The sequence below is a fragment of the Gobius niger genome (genome assembly GCF_951799975.1).
Source record: "Gobius niger genome assembly, chromosome: 5".
Lineage (NCBI taxonomy): Eukaryota > Metazoa > Chordata > Actinopteri > Gobiiformes > Gobiidae > Gobius > Gobius niger.
Window position 1 is genome coordinate 3,383,765 of NC_136856.1, and position 18,894 is coordinate 3,402,658.

An 18,894-nucleotide genomic window follows, 5' to 3' on the forward strand; every position below is an offset into this window, starting at 1 on the left:
CTCCAGTTAAATACAGATAAAACGGAGATATTTGTCTTTGGTCCACAAAAACACAGAGAGGATGTCATTGGTCATCTTGAAATGCTTTCACTGGGACCGAGAAGTCAAGTTAGAAATCTCGAAGTAATCAGGGACTCAGACCTGAATTGTAACAGTCACATTAAGTCCATTACATCAGGGGCTTCTTACCATCTAAAAAACATCGCTAAAATAAAAAACATAAGTGTCGAAACAAGACTTGAAGAGATTAATTCATGCATTTGTCTCCAGTCGGTTAGGCTATTGTAACGGCCTCTTCACTGGCCGTTACAATAGTCTAACCGACTGGAGACAAATGCATGAATTAATCTCTTCAAGTCTTGTTAGACTATTGTACCGGCCTCTTCACTGGCCTTTCGCTGCTGCTCGAGTCCTAAGCAGAACCAGGAAATACGACCACATTAGTCCAGTGCTCCGGTCTCTGCACTGGCTTCAGTCACTCAGAGAATAGAATCTAAAGTCCCTTCATGGTCGGGCGCCAAAGTCCATCTCTGACATGTTACAGCCGCATGAACCACCTCAGGCCCTGAGAACTTCAGGGAGGGGTCTCCTGGTGGTTCCCAGAGTCAGGACTAAACACGGAGAGGCTGCGCTTCAGTTTCACGCAGCAAAAGTCTCCGGAACAGTCTCCGTGATAATGTGAGACAGGCCTCAACTCTGACTGTGTCTAAGTCCAGGCTAAAAGGACACCTTTTTACTGCTGCCTATGGAAACTGATTGTATTTTAACACATTTTAACATATAGATATACATCATTTTTAAATGTAATTTTATTGTGTTTCAATGCTTTAATGTGTTTGGGTGTCTGGTGTTGCTGTGAGACACATTTAGTTGTACATGTGCATGAAAAGTGCCATACAAATAAATAGGGGTGTAACGGTACGCTAAAATTGTATTCGGTTCGGTTCACGGTTTTGGAGGGCTCGGTTCGGTTAATTTTCGGTACAAATAAATAAGAACTAACAACATTTTTCTTTTGAAAAGCTGCCAATACACAATAGAATTCTTGCATAAAATAAATAAAAGCGACCCCCTGTGTGAGGACCACTAACCACTAAACCACTGTGAGACTGGTATTTAGGACGACTACTAGTCTATTTCCCTTTTTAAAATAGTAAATGGCAAATGGTCCCATTCTCTCACCTCTGGTCCTTGACCCACAGATTGGGAAACGCTGATTTAAAACTAACTGAAACCTGCTCCTGACTGTTGTCTCTGTCTTACCGCTGAGAATTAGTCTGTGTGTCGCCCAATCCGTTTTAGATTGTGCACATTCAGAGAACCAGAGTTACTGTAAGTAACTGCGCTCATGAGAACCATGTGGATTCAACTCAACAAAAAGGGCACGGACACGGCTTTACTCTCGTCTACTCGCCAAACTACTGTCCTGATACTCTAGACTCACCAGACACAATAAGAAGAGAGTTTAAATGAGAGTGAGGCCCAGAGTCTGCGCAGAGAAAACATGAGAGCAGCGCCCGGACACGGGTGACATGATGCAGCCGCGGACGAGCCGCGCATGAGGCGAAGCACCGGGAGACAGACGGCCGAGCGGGACACGAGCGGAGAAGCACTCGCGCTTTGGAAGAGACAGGGGGAAGGTGGTCGGTTTCTCCTGGTTATTCCCTTCACCAGACTACTCCGTTTTGGTGTTATATGTGGCGAAGTAGGCGGAGAGTGAGTGCACGCTGGAAGAGCCTGTCCCCGTAACAACGCGTTGGTTAATCAGTGAAACAACACTACGCACCTTGCGTAGTTTGCGTATAGGAAGAACCGGCTCTGAGCGCTGGTGTAACTTTTTGGCTGAAGTGCGGACGTGATGGGATATTGTAGCGAGGCTCAAGACTTTTAATCAAATACTTAAAGCCAGCGCCTTCAACAACTGTAGTTTCTCCGTTTCTCTCAGCTACTCATGCAGCTTCAATAGCATCCGTGCGGAAACTCGCGTAGGAACTTTGTTCCGCGGCACTTAATATGACGCTAATAATAAATTTACATTATTTAATGAAAATAATACACCGAAACGGTACGCAAGTGGACCGAACCGAACAGGCCGAACCGAAACGGTTCAATACATCCCCGTGAACCGTTACACCCCTACAAATAAACCTTGTTCATGTTTTTAGTGGTAGGGGAAACCGGAGTACCCAGAGGAAACCTACACAGACACAGGGAGAACATGTAAACTCCACAGAGAACGGCCCCGTCCAGGTGGGAGTCACTACATACAGAATGGTAATGTTAATGTTGAACGAAAATGCTTTTCAGAAACCGTTATTTCCACATGGGCGTTTGATTCAAGAATAAAATCGATGCATTGCTTGTTTTTGTATTTAGAAAACATCTAACGCTGGTATAATCCACAACGTTGCATAATGAGATGTTCAAATGTGAAGCAGAGATTATGAAATGATGAATTTCATGAATTTTAAAAAGCGTCGCCCTGTTTACAGAGCACTCCATGGTCTGGCCCCGCCCCCACTCTCTGACTACATTAAAGTCAGAGAGTGGTGCTCTCTGACCCCTCACTGTCAGAGAGCAGTGAGGGGTCTCCGCACCAGGGCCTCCTCCAGAGAACATGTGGAAAAACTGTCCATCAGAGGAGGTGAGTCTTGGAACAGCTCCTCTGGCACATTTATAAATTTGCATATGATTGTTCCTTAATGTGTGTTGTCCCGATCAAATAAATAAATGAAATGATTATGAAAAGCGGGAAACAGGAAGTGTCCACTCTGGGGCCAAGATCAAGCCACAGTGGACACTTCCTGTTTCCCGCTTTTCATAATCATTTCATTTATTTATTTATTTGATCTATTTGATTTATTGGATTGGGTGTTGGGTAGTTTTTAATTTAATTGCTACTATTTTAATTTAGTTTGAGTAACTGTACTCAGGTACAGTTATGAATCGATAACTTATCTATTCTTGAAATAGTTGTGAACTATTTTAGTAATCGATTAATAATTTTCTTGTAAACACAGACTTAAATAGAGCAAAAAAGACATGATGGAAACCTAGTTTGTTTCTCAAGTTAGAGTATGTAGTGTTTTAGGATGTAAACAGATGCTGCGGCCAAACTGAAAACTGCAGCGTCAGCAAAAACAAACTCCACACTTCTCACAGAACAACATCCCCTCACGAAAACACACACACATCTGCAAAGGAGACGCGAAAAAGTGGAAGAATATCAGAAGCCGACGAGTGCATGTTTGTGGGCGGAGCCTCAAAAGGAGTGAAGTGTAACGGCTCAACAATGGAGGAACCCAACAATGGACACCAGATGAAGGGAAAAAGGTTTAGGTAGAGTTTATTGTCCAGGTAAATAGGGGGCCGGGAGGTGGGGCAGCTGCTCTTGATGTGGAGGCAGATGTTTACAGGTAAGATATTCCAGGTTTTCCAGTGAGGAGCTGAGGAGCACAGGAGAAAAGGTAAGTTAATCCAGAAACAGGGAAAATGTCAAAAAACTTAGTAAACTAAGCAGCCAAGTAGTTCACCGTGTGACGGAGATAACAATCTGGCAGAGTCTGGTAGGTGAGCTGGATCCTTGAATGGTTCTGATTGAAGATTCCCTTCAGGTGCTCCCAGGAGACTCCGCCCACGCATACACACACACAAACGAAAAGAGGAGGGGCTCGAGGAAATGGGAGGAGAAAGCAGTGTCACACAGAGGGGTGTGACATGAAGTGCGCATTTATTAGTTAAAAAGACGATCAAACTTACAATTCCCTGTTAGAGTCCAGCTAATCCACGGCTGCAGCATCAAAACAAATCCACATGGTCCAAATAGTTTGATAGTTTTCCTCTTGGAAGGTAAACTCTTCATCCCCGTGTGAGTCCTGGTCTCTGAGGCTCCTCACGTGTTTCTGTTTTGTCCTTTCAGACGATTTAGCGCAACTTTGCAGCTGATTTGACAGTAAAATCATCAGGTCCTCTTTGTGCCGCATGTATCATCCTGTGCTTCCTGTTTGTTTGGGCCGAGTGTTTCCCTGGGATTGACCTGACAGGCGCTACAGCTGCACGGTACATGTTTCTTTCCAGACAGGACTGGACAATTCTCCTCGATTAAAACACACCAGCCGATTAAAACTGGGTTAGGTGCAATCGAAGGTGGTGTAAATGAATCTGATGGTAGCACTTCCTCCTGGCTCAGTGTGATGAATGGTTTCATTTGAGTGAGATTAAACGTTGGATGCGGTGGTTCCCGTCCAGTCCAATGGGAGCGAGAGACGGATGCGAACGGTTAAAGTCACTGGATTCAGCTTCCACTAAAACAAGTGCAGAAGAGGAAACAAAGACATAGAAGATGAGAGAAAGGATCCATGAAGAGGTGACAGTTTGTGGTGGGAGCAGAGGGTCAGATGAAGGCAGGTGAAAGAGTTTTAGAAATCAGATTCTTCTTCCTTCTTTAATGTCAGTGCGAGATCAGGCGGCAGCAGCGAGGCAATTAAGCCCTTCTGAAAGCCCACACAACTTGAAAGCAATTAATTTCGAAAGAACGGCCTTATTCAGTGTTCGACAAAGCGTGTGCCGCCCACTCATGCTCCGACTGCGAGGAAGCGGCTCAGGTCCGTTTGCATGTTTTCACCAAGACACGGGGAATTAGGAGACGCCGCTGTTCCGCTCGGCTGGAGACGTGTTTATGTGCATCGCAAAGTGGAAACCCAACATGGCGGATCTACTTTTCCCGCTCGCAAACATGTTCTGGAGGATCAGTCTCCCCCCGGGGCAACAAGTGTGGAGTGAAGGTTTAATTGTAGCACTTGATGAGAAGAAGGTTTTTAATCCATCATCTTGGACTGAATCAAGAACCTCCTGGATCCGTATTTCTGAGTCTGATTTTCACACATTTTTTTCCTTGATGGAGCCGTTTCTTAATGATAGAAATCTCCAAAAAGACAAAATATTACTGGCTGTTTTTTGGCCTGGTGGTGACGCAGACAACCTTTGACTGAGCCAAAAGCTTTTATATTTCGTCAATGTATGTTTGATTTCCATTATGTCAAAAAGCACTCATCGTTATCGCAGATACAAGCAGCGGGCAGTGGCCTCACGGCTCTGATGAACTCACTGTGAGTATTGGCTCTCCACAGGGTTGTGTTTTGAGTCCTTTGTTGTTCACTCTGTTCACCCATGATTATCCATCCATCATCCATCCATCCTCCATCCATCCCCCATCCATCCATCCATCCATCCATCCATCCATCCATCCATCCATCCATCCATCCATCCCCCATCCATCCATCCATCCATCCATCCATCCATCATCCATCCACCATCCATCCATCCATCCATCCATCCATCCATCCATCTATCTTCCTCCACTTGGCCGTTGCCGGGTCGTGGGGGCAGCTGTTGGACCTGCCCATCACATTGCACCAGCCCCTATGGCTCCTCCTGCAGGTGGTGGGTCCTCAGAAGGATGGCCTCATGGTTCTAACCGGGCCTGTTGGTCTCTCATAAGGGGCTTCTGAACCGCTCTTTGTCTGACCCGTCACCGAGGACCTGTTGTGACCCGCTGTAGCGTGTAGTACAAGTTTGCTAAAGTCATTGAGCTCAACAACATAGTTTTTGTAGGTTTGAAATCCGAACATCCCTCCATTCTTCACACACTGGTGCTTGGATAAGCTCGGTAAGGGCTGCAGTGATATTGCTGGGTTTGGTTTTATCAGATTTACTGTGGAGAACACACACTCACATGAGGCGTTAGAGAATGAGGAAAAAGAATTAGCTAAGCCGTAATAAAGAAGTGGGTAAATCCCCAACTCACGAGAGGTGAGGCTGCAGCCGAGGCAGGAGGATAATGTGATAGTGGAACTGTAAAACTGATCCAGGGACAGTCTCTCCTTCTGACAGCAGATAATAAGTCTGACTCCAGATTAGAGCGAAAGCAAAGCACTGCTGAGAGAGGACAGTGCATTTAAACAGACTTTATCTGGCGCTCTGAAATTATTCTACATGTAGGGCTTTTTTGAATTATTGATCGTACATTGTACAGGGGTTACAATTATCGTACAAATACGATAGTCATCGTATGTCTGGCAACCCTGGTTCCTTGTGATCCAGCCTGGCCCTCTCCAAGCCTGTTCGATTCTGTTCGATCGAGACCCGCAACCATTTTTTATTCGATCCAGAATTTGATCGTCAGAATCAGCACAGCCGGAGTTTTGAGCCTGATTTATAATCGAGCTGAGAGGGAGACTGAAGTTGTTTGTTTGTTTCCTCGTGTCACATATGGATCAACCAAGTCTTGATCTTACAAGTCCCACCAGGACTAAACAGGGTCTTAAACAGTCCTGAAAAGGCATTAAGTGTGTCAGACAAACCTTTAATTTAAATGAATCAAAATAAAAATGACATTATCTCGAATTAAAGTGAAAAAAGTCAAGGCCGAAGTACTGTCAGTGTTACCTGTCCCTGTTTGTGAGACCCACATCTGCATTTCTCACCAAACTTCCAGAACTCGTCGGTCTTAAAGCTGCTGAAGGTCCTCTGTGAGTGTGAGCCGGTGCTCTCTGTGCAGACAATAAGAGTGCAGCGATTAGGACTTCAGCCTGACATTCTCTGGCATTAGCTTTTCATATTAAACTCCCCCGGCCCCCCTTCACCTCTGCAGCGCCGCAGATAGAAAGGAAAAGTTAGGGGAATTCTTTAGAGAGAGCTGTAGTTTTCATGAGTCAAGTGTTTGGAAATGCGTAAAGGATGATTGCATTAGAGATACAGTTAATGTGAGGTAAATGACCACAAACACATCGACATCACTGTCTCGTTTCAACACATTTTGTCTTTATTTCAGGGAATTTTCTTTGCCAATGGAGTATGAAAATTGGTCTTATCGCACTGGCAACTTCACTTTCTTATTTCAAGCGGAGATGTATCCGGAATGTCCTCAAACTGGCAAAGTAAACCCTGGTCAGATCAGGAAAAAAATTCTAAATTACGCTCAAAACAAGATACATTTCCTCAATTCCAGTCATTTAAGTCAATGCTTTTTCCAGTTAAGCAACGAAGACTAGGATGAAAACAAAACCAAAATGTGCTCTGGGTAAGAAAGGAACAGGCCACCGTTTTTCCATACTGAGATGTGTTCTTATAATAATAATAATAATAATAATCATAATGCATCGGTTTTATATAGTGCTTTTCTGGACACTTTACGTTGCATTATTCCAGGGTGTCGGCAAGTTTTCTTCGAGGAGGGCCGATTTTCATCATTGTCAAAACACCAAGGGCCGAACCTCAACATTGTAGCTCAAAGAAAAGAACCATTTCCTGCAAATGCCAATGTTTTACGACATATTGGGATGATTGGCCAGCAAACTTAAGAAATACTGACAGAATTTCCCGCATTTCAGAGTACTTTAACAGGTATTTGATCTCTTACTTGTATAATAATATTTCTCAAAATCACCTTGGGGGTCAGAGGTTCTGGGCTGCAGGGCCGGATTTGGCCTGACGTTGCCTACCCCTGCATTATTCATTCACTCCATACTTGGTGGTGGCAAGCTACTATTGCCACAGCTGCCCTGGGACAGACTGACCACCACCATTCACTCACTCACTACATTCATCAGCCTTCCGGGTGTTACCAAACGGTCTCCCATCCAAGCACCGACCAGGCCCTTCCCTGCTGACGGGATCGGGCAGAGCTAAGGCGGTATGGCCAGCTTACCTGAGCTTAGACGAGTTGATACGTAGCTGTCTGGTCTTTACACGTGCCCTCAGTCACGCAAAAAGACCAAAGATGTTGTTAGCATTTAGCCTCTCCTCTCCTTTATGGGGCCAAATGGGGGTGAGGTTAGAAGCGACCAAGCTCTTTCATCTTTTCCATATTTCAATACAGTTACGCGAGTAGTTACATGATTCAAGTATAATCACACAAAATTAAACATTTTCTAAGAGGATAAAAGGGGGAACTATATTGTGAGGCGTAATAACACCTTAGGAGCACTTCGACGTCCACACCTGCTGTAATGTTGTGTGACTTGGATCGTGTAACTACTCACGCAACTGTATTTAAATAGGGAAACGTGGAAGAGCTTGGTCGCTTCTAACTTCACCCCCGAGGAGAGGAGGAGAGGCTAAATGCTGACAACATCTGACTGAGGGCACGCACAAAGACCAGACAGGTACGCATCAACTCGTCTAAGCTCAGGTAAGAACATATCTCAGTATGGTAAAAGGTGGCCTGTTCCTTTTATAGTGGGGGTAAAAAAATAAAAAAATATTGCCAAACTGATTTGTTCTTTCTGCTTTCTAGTATTTAAGTATTGTCTGCAGCAAATACTCCATCTCTTTCTTAAATAATGATTTGTCTGAGCGGCTGTGACTGTTATTGTTGTAATAGAGCAGTGAGTGACCGCAGTGCATTAGGAGCCGACACAGACACGAGGTCCAGGTTACGGCTGGTTTATTAAAGAGGAGGTTTTTATGAGAAGGTCACGAGCTGCTTCCTTCACTTCCTCTGGTCTGAATGGAAAAGCCGGTTAGCCTGAAGCGCGACGCCATCTGATGAATACACAGCGCGGCACTCTGGGAAGGTCAGGGATATACGAGCTCGGAGCGAGTGGATTAAATCTCCCAAGGACTTGCCGCTGCAGACGAGCTGGAGAACTGTGATCCACAACATTCAAACTAAAACATGGAGGTAGGAAGAAGAAGAAGAAGAAGCGCCTTTCACAGACATGGTCACAAAGCGCTTTACATGAGACAGTTTTACATTCACTCCATACTCGGTGGTGTAAACTACGTTTGTAGCTTCAGTTCCCCTGGGGGAGACTGTCAGAAGCGCTTTTGCGACTGCACACGTCTGCGCCAACGGACCCCCTGACCACCACCATACAATAACTCACACACATCATTCATCCTGACCTATTGTGCATGTTTTTAGTGGTAGGGGAAACCGGAGTACCCGGAGGAAACCTACACAGACACGGGGAGAACATGCAAACTCCACACAGAAAGGCCCCGTCCTGGTGGGAATTGAACCCGGACCTTCTAGCTGTGAAGCGAGAGCACTAACCGCTGCGCTACCGTGCCGCCGGAGCTGATCAGGTGATGTGCAGGCCCAAATCTAAAAGCTTCTCAACTTCTTTACAGCCTATAGAACACCTCATTTGAAAGCTATGACCTACAAAATCAATCTTAACAGATCTTTTTCCTTGTGTTTGCCGTAACTTTTGCATTTTCTTCTCATTTTTGTCATTTTTTGTCACATTTTTGTCATTTTTTGTCACATTTTTGTAATTTTTTTGTCATTTTTTGTCATTTTTTGTCACATTTTGTCACATTTTTGTCATTTTTTGTCACATTTTGTCACATTTTTGTCATATTTTTGTCATATTTTGTCACATTTTGTCACATTTTGTCACAATTTTGACATATTTTGTCACATTTTTGTCATATTTTATTACATTTTGTCACATTTTTGTCATATTTTATTACATTTTGTCACATTTTGTCACAATTTTGACATATTTTGTCACATTTTGTCACATTTTTGTCATATTTTATTACATTTTGTCACATTTTTGTCAATTTTGTCACATTTTCACATTTTTGTCATATTTTGGTCATATTTTGTCACATTTTGTCACATTTTGTCACATTTTTGTCATATTTTTGTCATATTTTGTCACATTTTGTCACATTTTGTCACATTTTTGTCATATTTTGTCACATTTTTGTCATATTTTGTCACATTTTTGTCATATTTTATTACATTTTGTCACATTTTGTCACATTTTTGTCATTTTTTGTCACATTTTGTCACATTTTTGTCATATTTTGTCACATTTTGTCACATTTTGTCACATTTTTGTCATTTTTTTGTCATTTTTTTGTCATTTTTTGTCACATTTTGTCACATTTTTATCATTTTTTGTCACATTTTGTCACATTTTTGTCATATTTTATTACATTTTGTCACATTTTTGTCATTTTTTGTCACATTTTGTCACATTTTTGTCATTTTTTTGTCACATTTTGTCACATTTTTGTCACATTTTGTCACATTTTCTTCACATTTTCTTCACATTTTTGTCACATTTTCTTCACATTTTTTCCAAATTTTTTTCCACATTTTTTTCCACATTTTTTTGTCAATGTTTTCTCACTTTTTTGACACATTTCCATCATTGTTTTCGTCTCAGTTTTGTTGCTATTTTCACAGCTTTTTTCCAGAAGCTTTTGGATTGGGGTAAAGCCAAACTGGAGAAAATGTGCTCGGTTCAGGTGGGAGGTAAGGGGTTAATGATTTGGGTGATGCTGAACTGGAGCAAATGTGCTTAAAGCAGTGTTTCTCAGCTGGTTTGGCTTCGGGTCCCACCATTACCCAGGGGTGACACGCCGCGACACTAATAGAAAATGTATTTGCAAGATAATGCAAAATACTGTTTTTTCCCCACAAATAGTGAAAAACTATCACACAAGCCTTTAAAGCTGATAATATGTTCAAACAACTTCTGAAGCTTATGCGCAAATTCAACCTGGAAGACCTACCGGCTGCATTCATTCATCAGCCGTTCATAGCGCAGGATTCCCTTTTTAAGCTCCCTGGTCAATCACTCAGCCGTCTGCCAGCCGTGCTGCGACCCTCCTCCACCCCTTTCTCCGCTTGACTCCTCCTCGGCTCCGCTCATCAAGTGGCCAACCAGGTGTCTTTTTTTTTTCACTCATACCGTCATTCTGCTTCTGTGAGTCTTTTCAGGTAGAATTAACAGATGTCTGGGGGTCTCTCCTTGTTGTCAGTGCCTATATATTGAAAAAATATGGAAAAAGTGATTTTTTTCTCAGTATAGTTTGTTACACTGGCAGTGCTTCAAGACTCCAAAGTGAAGGAAACAGCATCACACAATCTAATAATATGATACAGTTGCCCAGCAGAGGCTGTGGTCTGCAGGACAGCACCTGCTGGACGTCCCAGGACCAAACGTAAGCAGTGGGTGATCGTTCCTTTTCACTGTGTTTTTTAATAGTTTGTGTTAAAACTGTTTTTTATTACATTGCACTTATGGAAAGCACTGGGTCCTGTTGTAAAGCACTATACAAATAAAGGTTTGATTGATTGATATTTTCACCATACCAACTTTATTTATAAAGCATATTTATAAAGCACTTGGCCACAAAAAGACTCATTGGCAAAAAAATATATATATACATTTATTCCCTATTGTATCCCTGTTTTTTTTTTTTTTTTACACAGTTTCTCCTTAATTTTGCCACAATTTCTCTCAATTTTTCCCAAAGTTATTCCCCATTTTTCACACATTTCTTGACATTGGAGATGAACCCCATATTGTACATTTGCAGATTTTCAGGTTCTAGACGACAAATATTTTACTGTAAGTATCGAAAACAAGTATCGTTAAAGTATGGTATCGAAGAGAATGTAACGGTGCCTGATTCTTCTTCCATTTAATTTACTAAAACTCATCATCAGATTCTTCTTCAGTCCCCCCCCCCCCCTCTCCTCTGAGGCCTCTCTTCTCCTTTCATGATCTGCTGCTCTCAGTTTGTCTGAAGTTTGACCCTGTCCTGACTTTTGTACTCAGAGAGAGGGAGACAGGGGGCCAATCAGAGGCCAGGACCAGAGCCAAAGGGGCGGGATTAGAGTGGTCTGTTTAGTTTATTCAGCCAATCAGAGCGCAGGAGGAGGGTCAGGCAGCGCTGCAGTTTGAGACAGAGAGAGTTTGCTTTGAGGAGACTGTAGTTTGGTGATTACATTTGCAGGTATAAGCCACATTCAGACACAGAAATGCACTGACCTTGACGGACTCTTGTGGTAAATGTCCAGTGGCTTTTAAGAACCTCATCCTTTTAAAGTGGAATGATCTAAAACAACTCTATCACTCAGAAACTGCAGCTCACTTGTTTTGTTTCTGCAGGGGATTTTCCAAAGATGGACTCGGACGCCGATCCCGTCTTCTCCGCCGTCTCTGCCGTCTCCTTATTGGCCTGTGCGCTGCAGGGGGCGGCGGCCTATCTCCTGACGAGACGATTCGGAGGAAACAGCTCCACGACCGACCAATGGGTGCTCACCTGGCTCTTCTACGACGTCATCGTCCACGTCACTTTGGTAACGAAACAAGGATCACGATCTTTATTGTTTTCATTTATAACGATTGATTCAGTATTTACTTATGTGAGGGCTGACTAAACTCCCTTTTCTTTGAGGGAAAAATGTGAGTGTTTTAGTGGTGAAGGGCTGAACACAACAATGTTTTAAGCCAGGACGTCGACATTGAATATTCTTTAATTCCTGAGCACTTGAGGAGTCGACAAACTGTTTTCTGAGTCCTTAACCTCTTAACTCCCGCCTGAACCGAGAGGATCTTTTTCCTCACGTCATCAGATTTTTTTCCATCATTTTTTTGTTGGGTGCTCAACTCATTTTTGTAACTTTTTTGTCATTTTTTGTCACATTTTTTGTCATTTTTTTGTTCATCAATTTTTTATCACACTTTTGTCTTTTTTTTCTCTCTTTTTTCTCAATTTTTTGTCATTTTTTCGTCAATTTTTTAACACATTTTTGTCATTTTTTTTGGTCATTTTTTTGTCATTTTTGGTCAAATTTGTGTTAATTTTTGGTCAAATTTTTATCGCATTTTTGTCATTTTTTATAATTTTTTTGTCAAATTTTTTATCAATTTTTTTGTCACATTTTGTCACATTTTTGTCATTTTTTTGTCAATTTGTTGTCAATTTCTTGTGACATTTTTGTGACATTTTTGCCACTTTTTCATCAATTTTTCGTCCCTTTTTTGTCACATTTCCATCATTGTTTTCGTCTCAGTTGTGTTGCTATTTTCACAGCTTTTTTCCAGAAGCTTTTGGACTGGGGTAAAGCCAAACTGGAGAAAATGTGCTCGGTTCAGGGGGGAGTTAAGGGGTGAACAAATGTTGCAAACTCATCTTGGCTGAATCAAACTCCTGGAGGCAGGTTTTTCAGGTGCATAATTAAACTGTAGAGTCGGGCGGCTTCTTGAGCCATCGCTGCAAGCGGGAAAAAAAGCGTCCGTTATTTTTTGCCGCGCTGTTTTCAATGGAGAATAGGTTAGTTCCTCAAACCCTCTGAGAGCTGCTTTTTCAGTGAGAGGGATAGGTGCAGTTTCTCATCATCGCTCCAAACACAGATATTTATATTTTTGGGCAGCAGAGACCTGGCAACCCATTCATTTACAGAAAGTGGTGACCAAGAGCAAAATAAACAGGGAAAGATACTGAAGAAAAGATGCAGAGTTAAAGGTGCACTATGCAACCATTAGTTCTGCATATTTGACCTTTCAGTGACCCCGTGGCTTTATGTGTAGTTAGCATAGCGCCTTTGCTTTCCATCCCCGTGGCCTCTATGAAGCTTCAGGAACAATTATATTTATGTTTTTAGGGTGTGTGGTAGGTTTCCTGAATGTAATGTGTGCATGGAGACGGTTTAATCAGTAGCAAGAAACGAAAATCATACTTGATCCTGGAGCAAAATGCAAACATCAACTTTATTTTCTTCTTTTGCATAGAAAGTTGCATAGTGCACTTTTAAAGCAGTACTAAATAACTCATGCCCCTAGAGGCCATAAGCGCAACTGCAGGCGTCGTAGCGTGTTGCAATTTTTTGAATTCTCTGTGGGAGTAAATCCTACGCTGACAGAAAAGACAAAGGGACAGAGGGATATTGTTCATCCAATTACACAATGGAGATCTTTTTTTTTTACTCAAACTTGGCTGTAAATACTGTTTAAGTGGTGCTAGCCCGTAGTTAGCTTTGCCCGTTAGCATGCTAGCTTCTTCTGCGTGATTCCATTAGTGTGTTTTGGTGACATCGACCCGGAAGCAGCAAATTTGCGGATTTTGTGGTTTTCTGGCCAGAGACACCAGGGGGAGATGAACCCCCCCCCCCCCCCCCCCCAATCATCCCATTAACACTTGTATTACCCCCACAGGGACTACGGGAAGGATTTGTTAAGGTAAACAAGTTACTTAGTTCTGCTTTAAGTCCAGAATGATTTGAACACAATAAACAATAATATTGATGCTGGAAACAGAGTGGAATAAAGTACTTAAAGTTACTTTCAATCACACAGCACCAGTCTGTATCACACTACAATGATGAGCAAACCTTCTGTTGGTCTGTAAATGCAGTCAATTAGAATAACTGCCTTGTATAAAATGTCTCTCTCAAAATGGCTGTAGTGAATGTCTTGAAATAGGCCTCTGTCTCTTTAAGAACCTCTGAGCCTTTCAGACACGCCCCCTCCACACGCTGTCTGTGGCATCAGTGGGGAGGGGGTTCTGCTGAGGAGCAGTGGTTGGTCACTCGGCTGGTGACGAAAGCTCGGAGGCGTCTCCAGGAGGTGGGGGCGTTCCTAGGAGGACTCAGGCAAACCTATCCCTAAAATGGCCGCCATCAGAGTTTTTACAGATTACTCAAAAATACGTGAATGTGCCAAGGCAACACTTCAGCCATGTTTTTAATGAGGGAATGACATAATAACATGATGTAAAGCTTGAAAAAGTCAATTTTGCATAATACCCCGCCTTTAAAGGGGCAAGTTGGGCATTTTATACTCACTACTGCCACCTCAGGTCATACGTGTAACTGCAGCTTCTATATTAAGCTTCACACCCGAAGTAACACCTTTCTGAATGACAGTGCAGGATTTTAGAGGCAGTTGTGGTGAACAGGTCATTAGGATATGGAGGAACATGTAGGGGGAGGAAATACTTAATTTTAACATTGTATAGTCCCTTATTAAACAATGTAAACTCTTCCTTTTTCAGTCATCTCAGAAATGCCTCATCACCAAACATGAGCAAAACACAGGTGACAACGATGTTCAGATGCTGATAATGGTCATGAACACCACAAATGTACAGTACAGTCAAGATCAAAAACCAAATGTGAAACTCCTGGATTAGATTTATTGCTGAATTAAAATGAAAGCTTACTCACTGTTTTATATTTCTCATTCTTCTGCCCACAAAGCGTAATATGCGATACCTGAAAGAGTACTTATGCACTGATGTTCTGTGTTCCAGGAGGGTCCGTTCGTGGTCATGTCTTGGCGAGGCTCTGTGGAGACGTCTGCAGGACCTCTGGCTCAGCTCTGTAGGTCCAGCTCTCATGTCGCTGAGGACCATACTGTCAATGCTGAGGACTCACCGCGGTGTTAAAGTCTGGCTCGTGTGTGCAGGGCAGGAGTACGGTAAAGCCGACCGGCGCTGGCTGTCGTCCGATCCCAACATCGTGTCTGTGGAGATCCTCACCGTGGTCCTCTGCTCCGCCCTGGGACTGGCCCTGATCCACGCCCTGGTCCACGACAAGCACTACAGGTGATTCAGACGTACAGGAAGAAAGTGTGCACATTCTGTTGAAGCTTTTCATCCACGTTATTCAGTTGTTTCCTCGTCAAAAGAAAAAAAAAGTCCATATACACGTTCTCAGGTCTTTTCAGCACTCAAATTACCCTCAGTATGATGCATTTTCTGCTAATCACAAACTAAAACCGAACCAAACACTGAGCCATGCGCTGTGATCATCTGACAGTTGTCGATACATTAAAGCCATACTGTCCAAGCGTAACATTTATTTTTGATCATATATTTCCAGTGATGTGATGTTCATGACCGAGCAGCTCTTTTGTACGGCTCTTTAAGGTGAACGGGTCCAACCGGATCTCAATTGTGTAAAGAGACGGATCTTTTTTCCAGACAATTTTACCCTTTTTATGGGCTGGCGTTATGAAAATGTTATATTAAAAAGAGCCAGTCTTTTGAACAGATATCAAAGACTCCCAGTGAAGAGCCGTAAATCCCATCACTACACAATACCATATTAAATATTATACATACATTTTGTAGTTTTTAGTTGTGGAAAAAACCTCAAACACGCGTCATTTCATTTCAGACATAACCAGCTCATCACCAGAGTTGCCACAGATTACAAAGTAATCTGATTACTAAACAGAGTAATCTGATTACTGACTACTCATTTATCCTTTAAAGAGGATAAATGGCATTTGCAAGAGAGACCTGTTAAAACATACAAGGTAAATAACAGTTAACAAGAAGACAACAGTGGAACGATTAGAGTATAACACAATACTAAGAAAATGTGTAAAACTTAAGAACAAGAGCAGACACATGGAGGATACTCCTTTGCAAGGGATTTAAACTGATGGAAGGTCATGAGATTATCCACATAAAAGGTTTTCTGTGCCTCATTCCAGACATTTGGTGCGAAGTAGCAAAAGGCCTTCTTTCCCCATTCTGTCTTTACACGGTGAGACTCGAGAGTCAAAATGTCCTGAGACCTCAGCTGGTCAGCATCTGACCTGACATTTATAAGATTAAACAAATAATCAGGAAGGACACCAAGAAGAGCTTTATAAATGAACAGCAGACAGTGCTGCTCCCTCCTTGCTTCTAGAGATTGCCAACCCACTTTAGCATAAAGATCACAGTGGTGGGTCCTATAACCATCTCCAGTGATGAATCTAATGGCTGAATGGAAAACTGCATTCAGAGGCTTATAAAATGTCTCTCTCAAAATGGCTGTAGTGAATGTCTTGAAATAGGCCTCTGTCTCTTTAAGAACCTCTGAGCCTTTCCGACACGCCCCCTCCACACGCTGTCTGTGGCATCAGTGGGGAGGGGGTTCTGCTGAGGAGCAGTGGTTGGTTACTCGGCTGGTGACGAAAGCTCGGAGGCGTCTCCAGGAGGTGGGGGCGTTCCTAGGAGGACTCAGGCAAACCTATCCCTAAAATGGCCGCCATCAGAGTTTTTACAGATTACTCAAAAATACGTGAATGTGCCAAGGCAACACTTCAGGCATGTTTTTAATGAGGGAATGACATAATAACATGATGTAAAGCTTGAAAAAGTCCATTTATTTCCCCCCCTTTAAAGAGTAACTTTGTTTCTGATAACTTGATTTTGAAAGTAACTAAGTTAGATTACGTGTTACTTCATTGTAGTGAAATTACTCTACTGTAGTTTGGGTACGTGACCGCTAGAGGGCTCTGGTTCACTTCAACGCTTTGTGTGAATCACTTTGTTGACAGCAGAGTGTTCCACAATTCCAGACTGTCTTTATATGTATTTATAAAAACACAAATAAAGTCTTCATACACCGGTGTGTGAATGAGTGAATGTGTCAGTGGTTCCGTAGTGTAAAGTGCCTTCAGTGCCTGAAGAAAGCGCTTTAATGAAGTAATTTTAATCTGATTACTAGTTTGGAAATGGTAATGCGTTAGATTACTCGTTACTGAATCGAATACTTCACATGACAGAGCTTCTACAAACAATGAGTCCTCGTTTAAAGGGGGGGTATTATGCAAAATTGACTTTTTCAAGCTTTACATCATGTTATTATGTCATTCCCTCATTAAAAACATGCCTGAAGTGTTGCCTTGGCACATTCAAGTATTTTTGAGTCATCTGTAAAAACTCTGATGGCGGCCATTTTAGGGATAGGTTTGCCTGAGTCCTCCTAGGAACGCCCCCACCTCCTGGAGACGCCTCCGAGCTTTCGTCACCAGCCGAGTAACCAACCACTGCTCCTCAGCAGGACCCCCTCCCCACTGATGCCACAGACAGCGTGTGGAGGCGTGTCGGAAAGGCTCAGAGGTTCTTAAAGAGACAGAGGCCTATTTCAAGACATTCACTACAGCCATTTTGAGAGAGCAATTTTATACAAGGCAGTTATTCTAATTTACTGCATTTACAGACCAACAGAAGGTTTGGTCATCATTGTAGAGTGATATAGACTGGTGCTATGTGATTGAAAAAAGCAGAATACCCCCTCTTTAAGGGCTTTATCCTCTTAAACCATTGATGAAACTATTGTCATGTGTTGATCATGTATTGATCATGTATCAGTGTATGAGTCATAACCTAGAGTATTTCACACTGTTTTAGTCCAAAGTGACCCTGTGGTAAAGTGGGCGGGGCTTGTTCCAAAGTGACTCTGTGGTAAAGTGGGCGGTGCTTGTTCCAAAGTGACCCTGTGGTAAAGTGGGCGGGGTTTGTTCCAAAGTGACTCTGTGGTTAAGTGGGCGGTGCTTGTTCCAAAGTGACTCTGTGGTAAAGTGGGCGGTGCTTGTTCCAAAGTGACCCTGTGGTAAAGTGGGCGGGGTTTGTTCCAAAGTGACCCTGTGGTAAAGTGGGCGGTGCTTGTTCCAAAGTGACCCTGTGGTAAAGTGGGCGGGGTTTGTTCCAAAGTGACCCTGTGGTAAAGTGGGCGGGGTTTGTTCCAAAGTGACCCTGTGGTAAAGTGGGCGGGGTTTGTTCCAAAGTTACCCTGTGGTAAAGTGGGCGGGGTTTGTTCCAAAGTGACCCTGTGGTAAAGTGGGCGGGGTTTGTTCCAAAGTGACCCTGTGGTAAAGTGGACTGTGCTCGTTCCAGACACTTCCTGCAGATCTCCCTGAGCGTGTGCGAGCTGTACGGCGGCTGGATGACCTTCGCCCCTGAATGGCTGCAGGGCAGTCCCAGTCTGAACCAGGCCTCGTCCTGGCTCCACCTGTGGGTCTACCTGGTCTTCTTCAACGGCATCTGGGTCCTAGTGCCCGCCCTGCTCCTGCTCCAGTCCTGGGCCGCCCTGAGAGGTCTGCACAGGGGGAAGACCAGGGCGGACTGAGGAGGGAACAATCAGATTCAGGAGATTGGAGTGTTTAAAGTCGATTTTGCTTGATCTTATATCTTAAACATGATAAAACTTTAAGGTTTGCACAAAATAAATCAATCTCTCTGCAAATGTATTTTTTTATCTTAAATTGTTCCTTTTGAAAAGCGTTTCTCTTAAAGTGGTTGACATTTCCAGATCCAAACATGGATGACTCAGTCCGATCCGGGCGATTGTGCCTGATT

The 18,894-nt window shown here is 43.0% G+C and overlaps 1 protein-coding gene across 1 annotated transcript; it reads left to right on the plus strand.

Annotated features, from left to right (window-relative positions):
- The first annotated feature begins 11,929 nt into the window (after positions 1 to 11,929).
- On the plus strand, positions 11,930 to 18,667 carry ebpl (EBP like). Its single transcript, XM_079556507.1, has 4 exons — positions 11,930 to 12,112; positions 15,067 to 15,136; positions 15,222 to 15,360; positions 18,433 to 18,667. Exons 1-4 carry the CDS (start codon positions 11,936 to 11,938, stop codon positions 18,662 to 18,664), a joined length of 618 nt encoding a protein of 205 aa, XP_079412633.1. The 5' UTR covers positions 11,930 to 11,935; the 3' UTR covers positions 18,665 to 18,667.
- Positions 18,668 to 18,894: the final 227 nt, after the last annotated feature.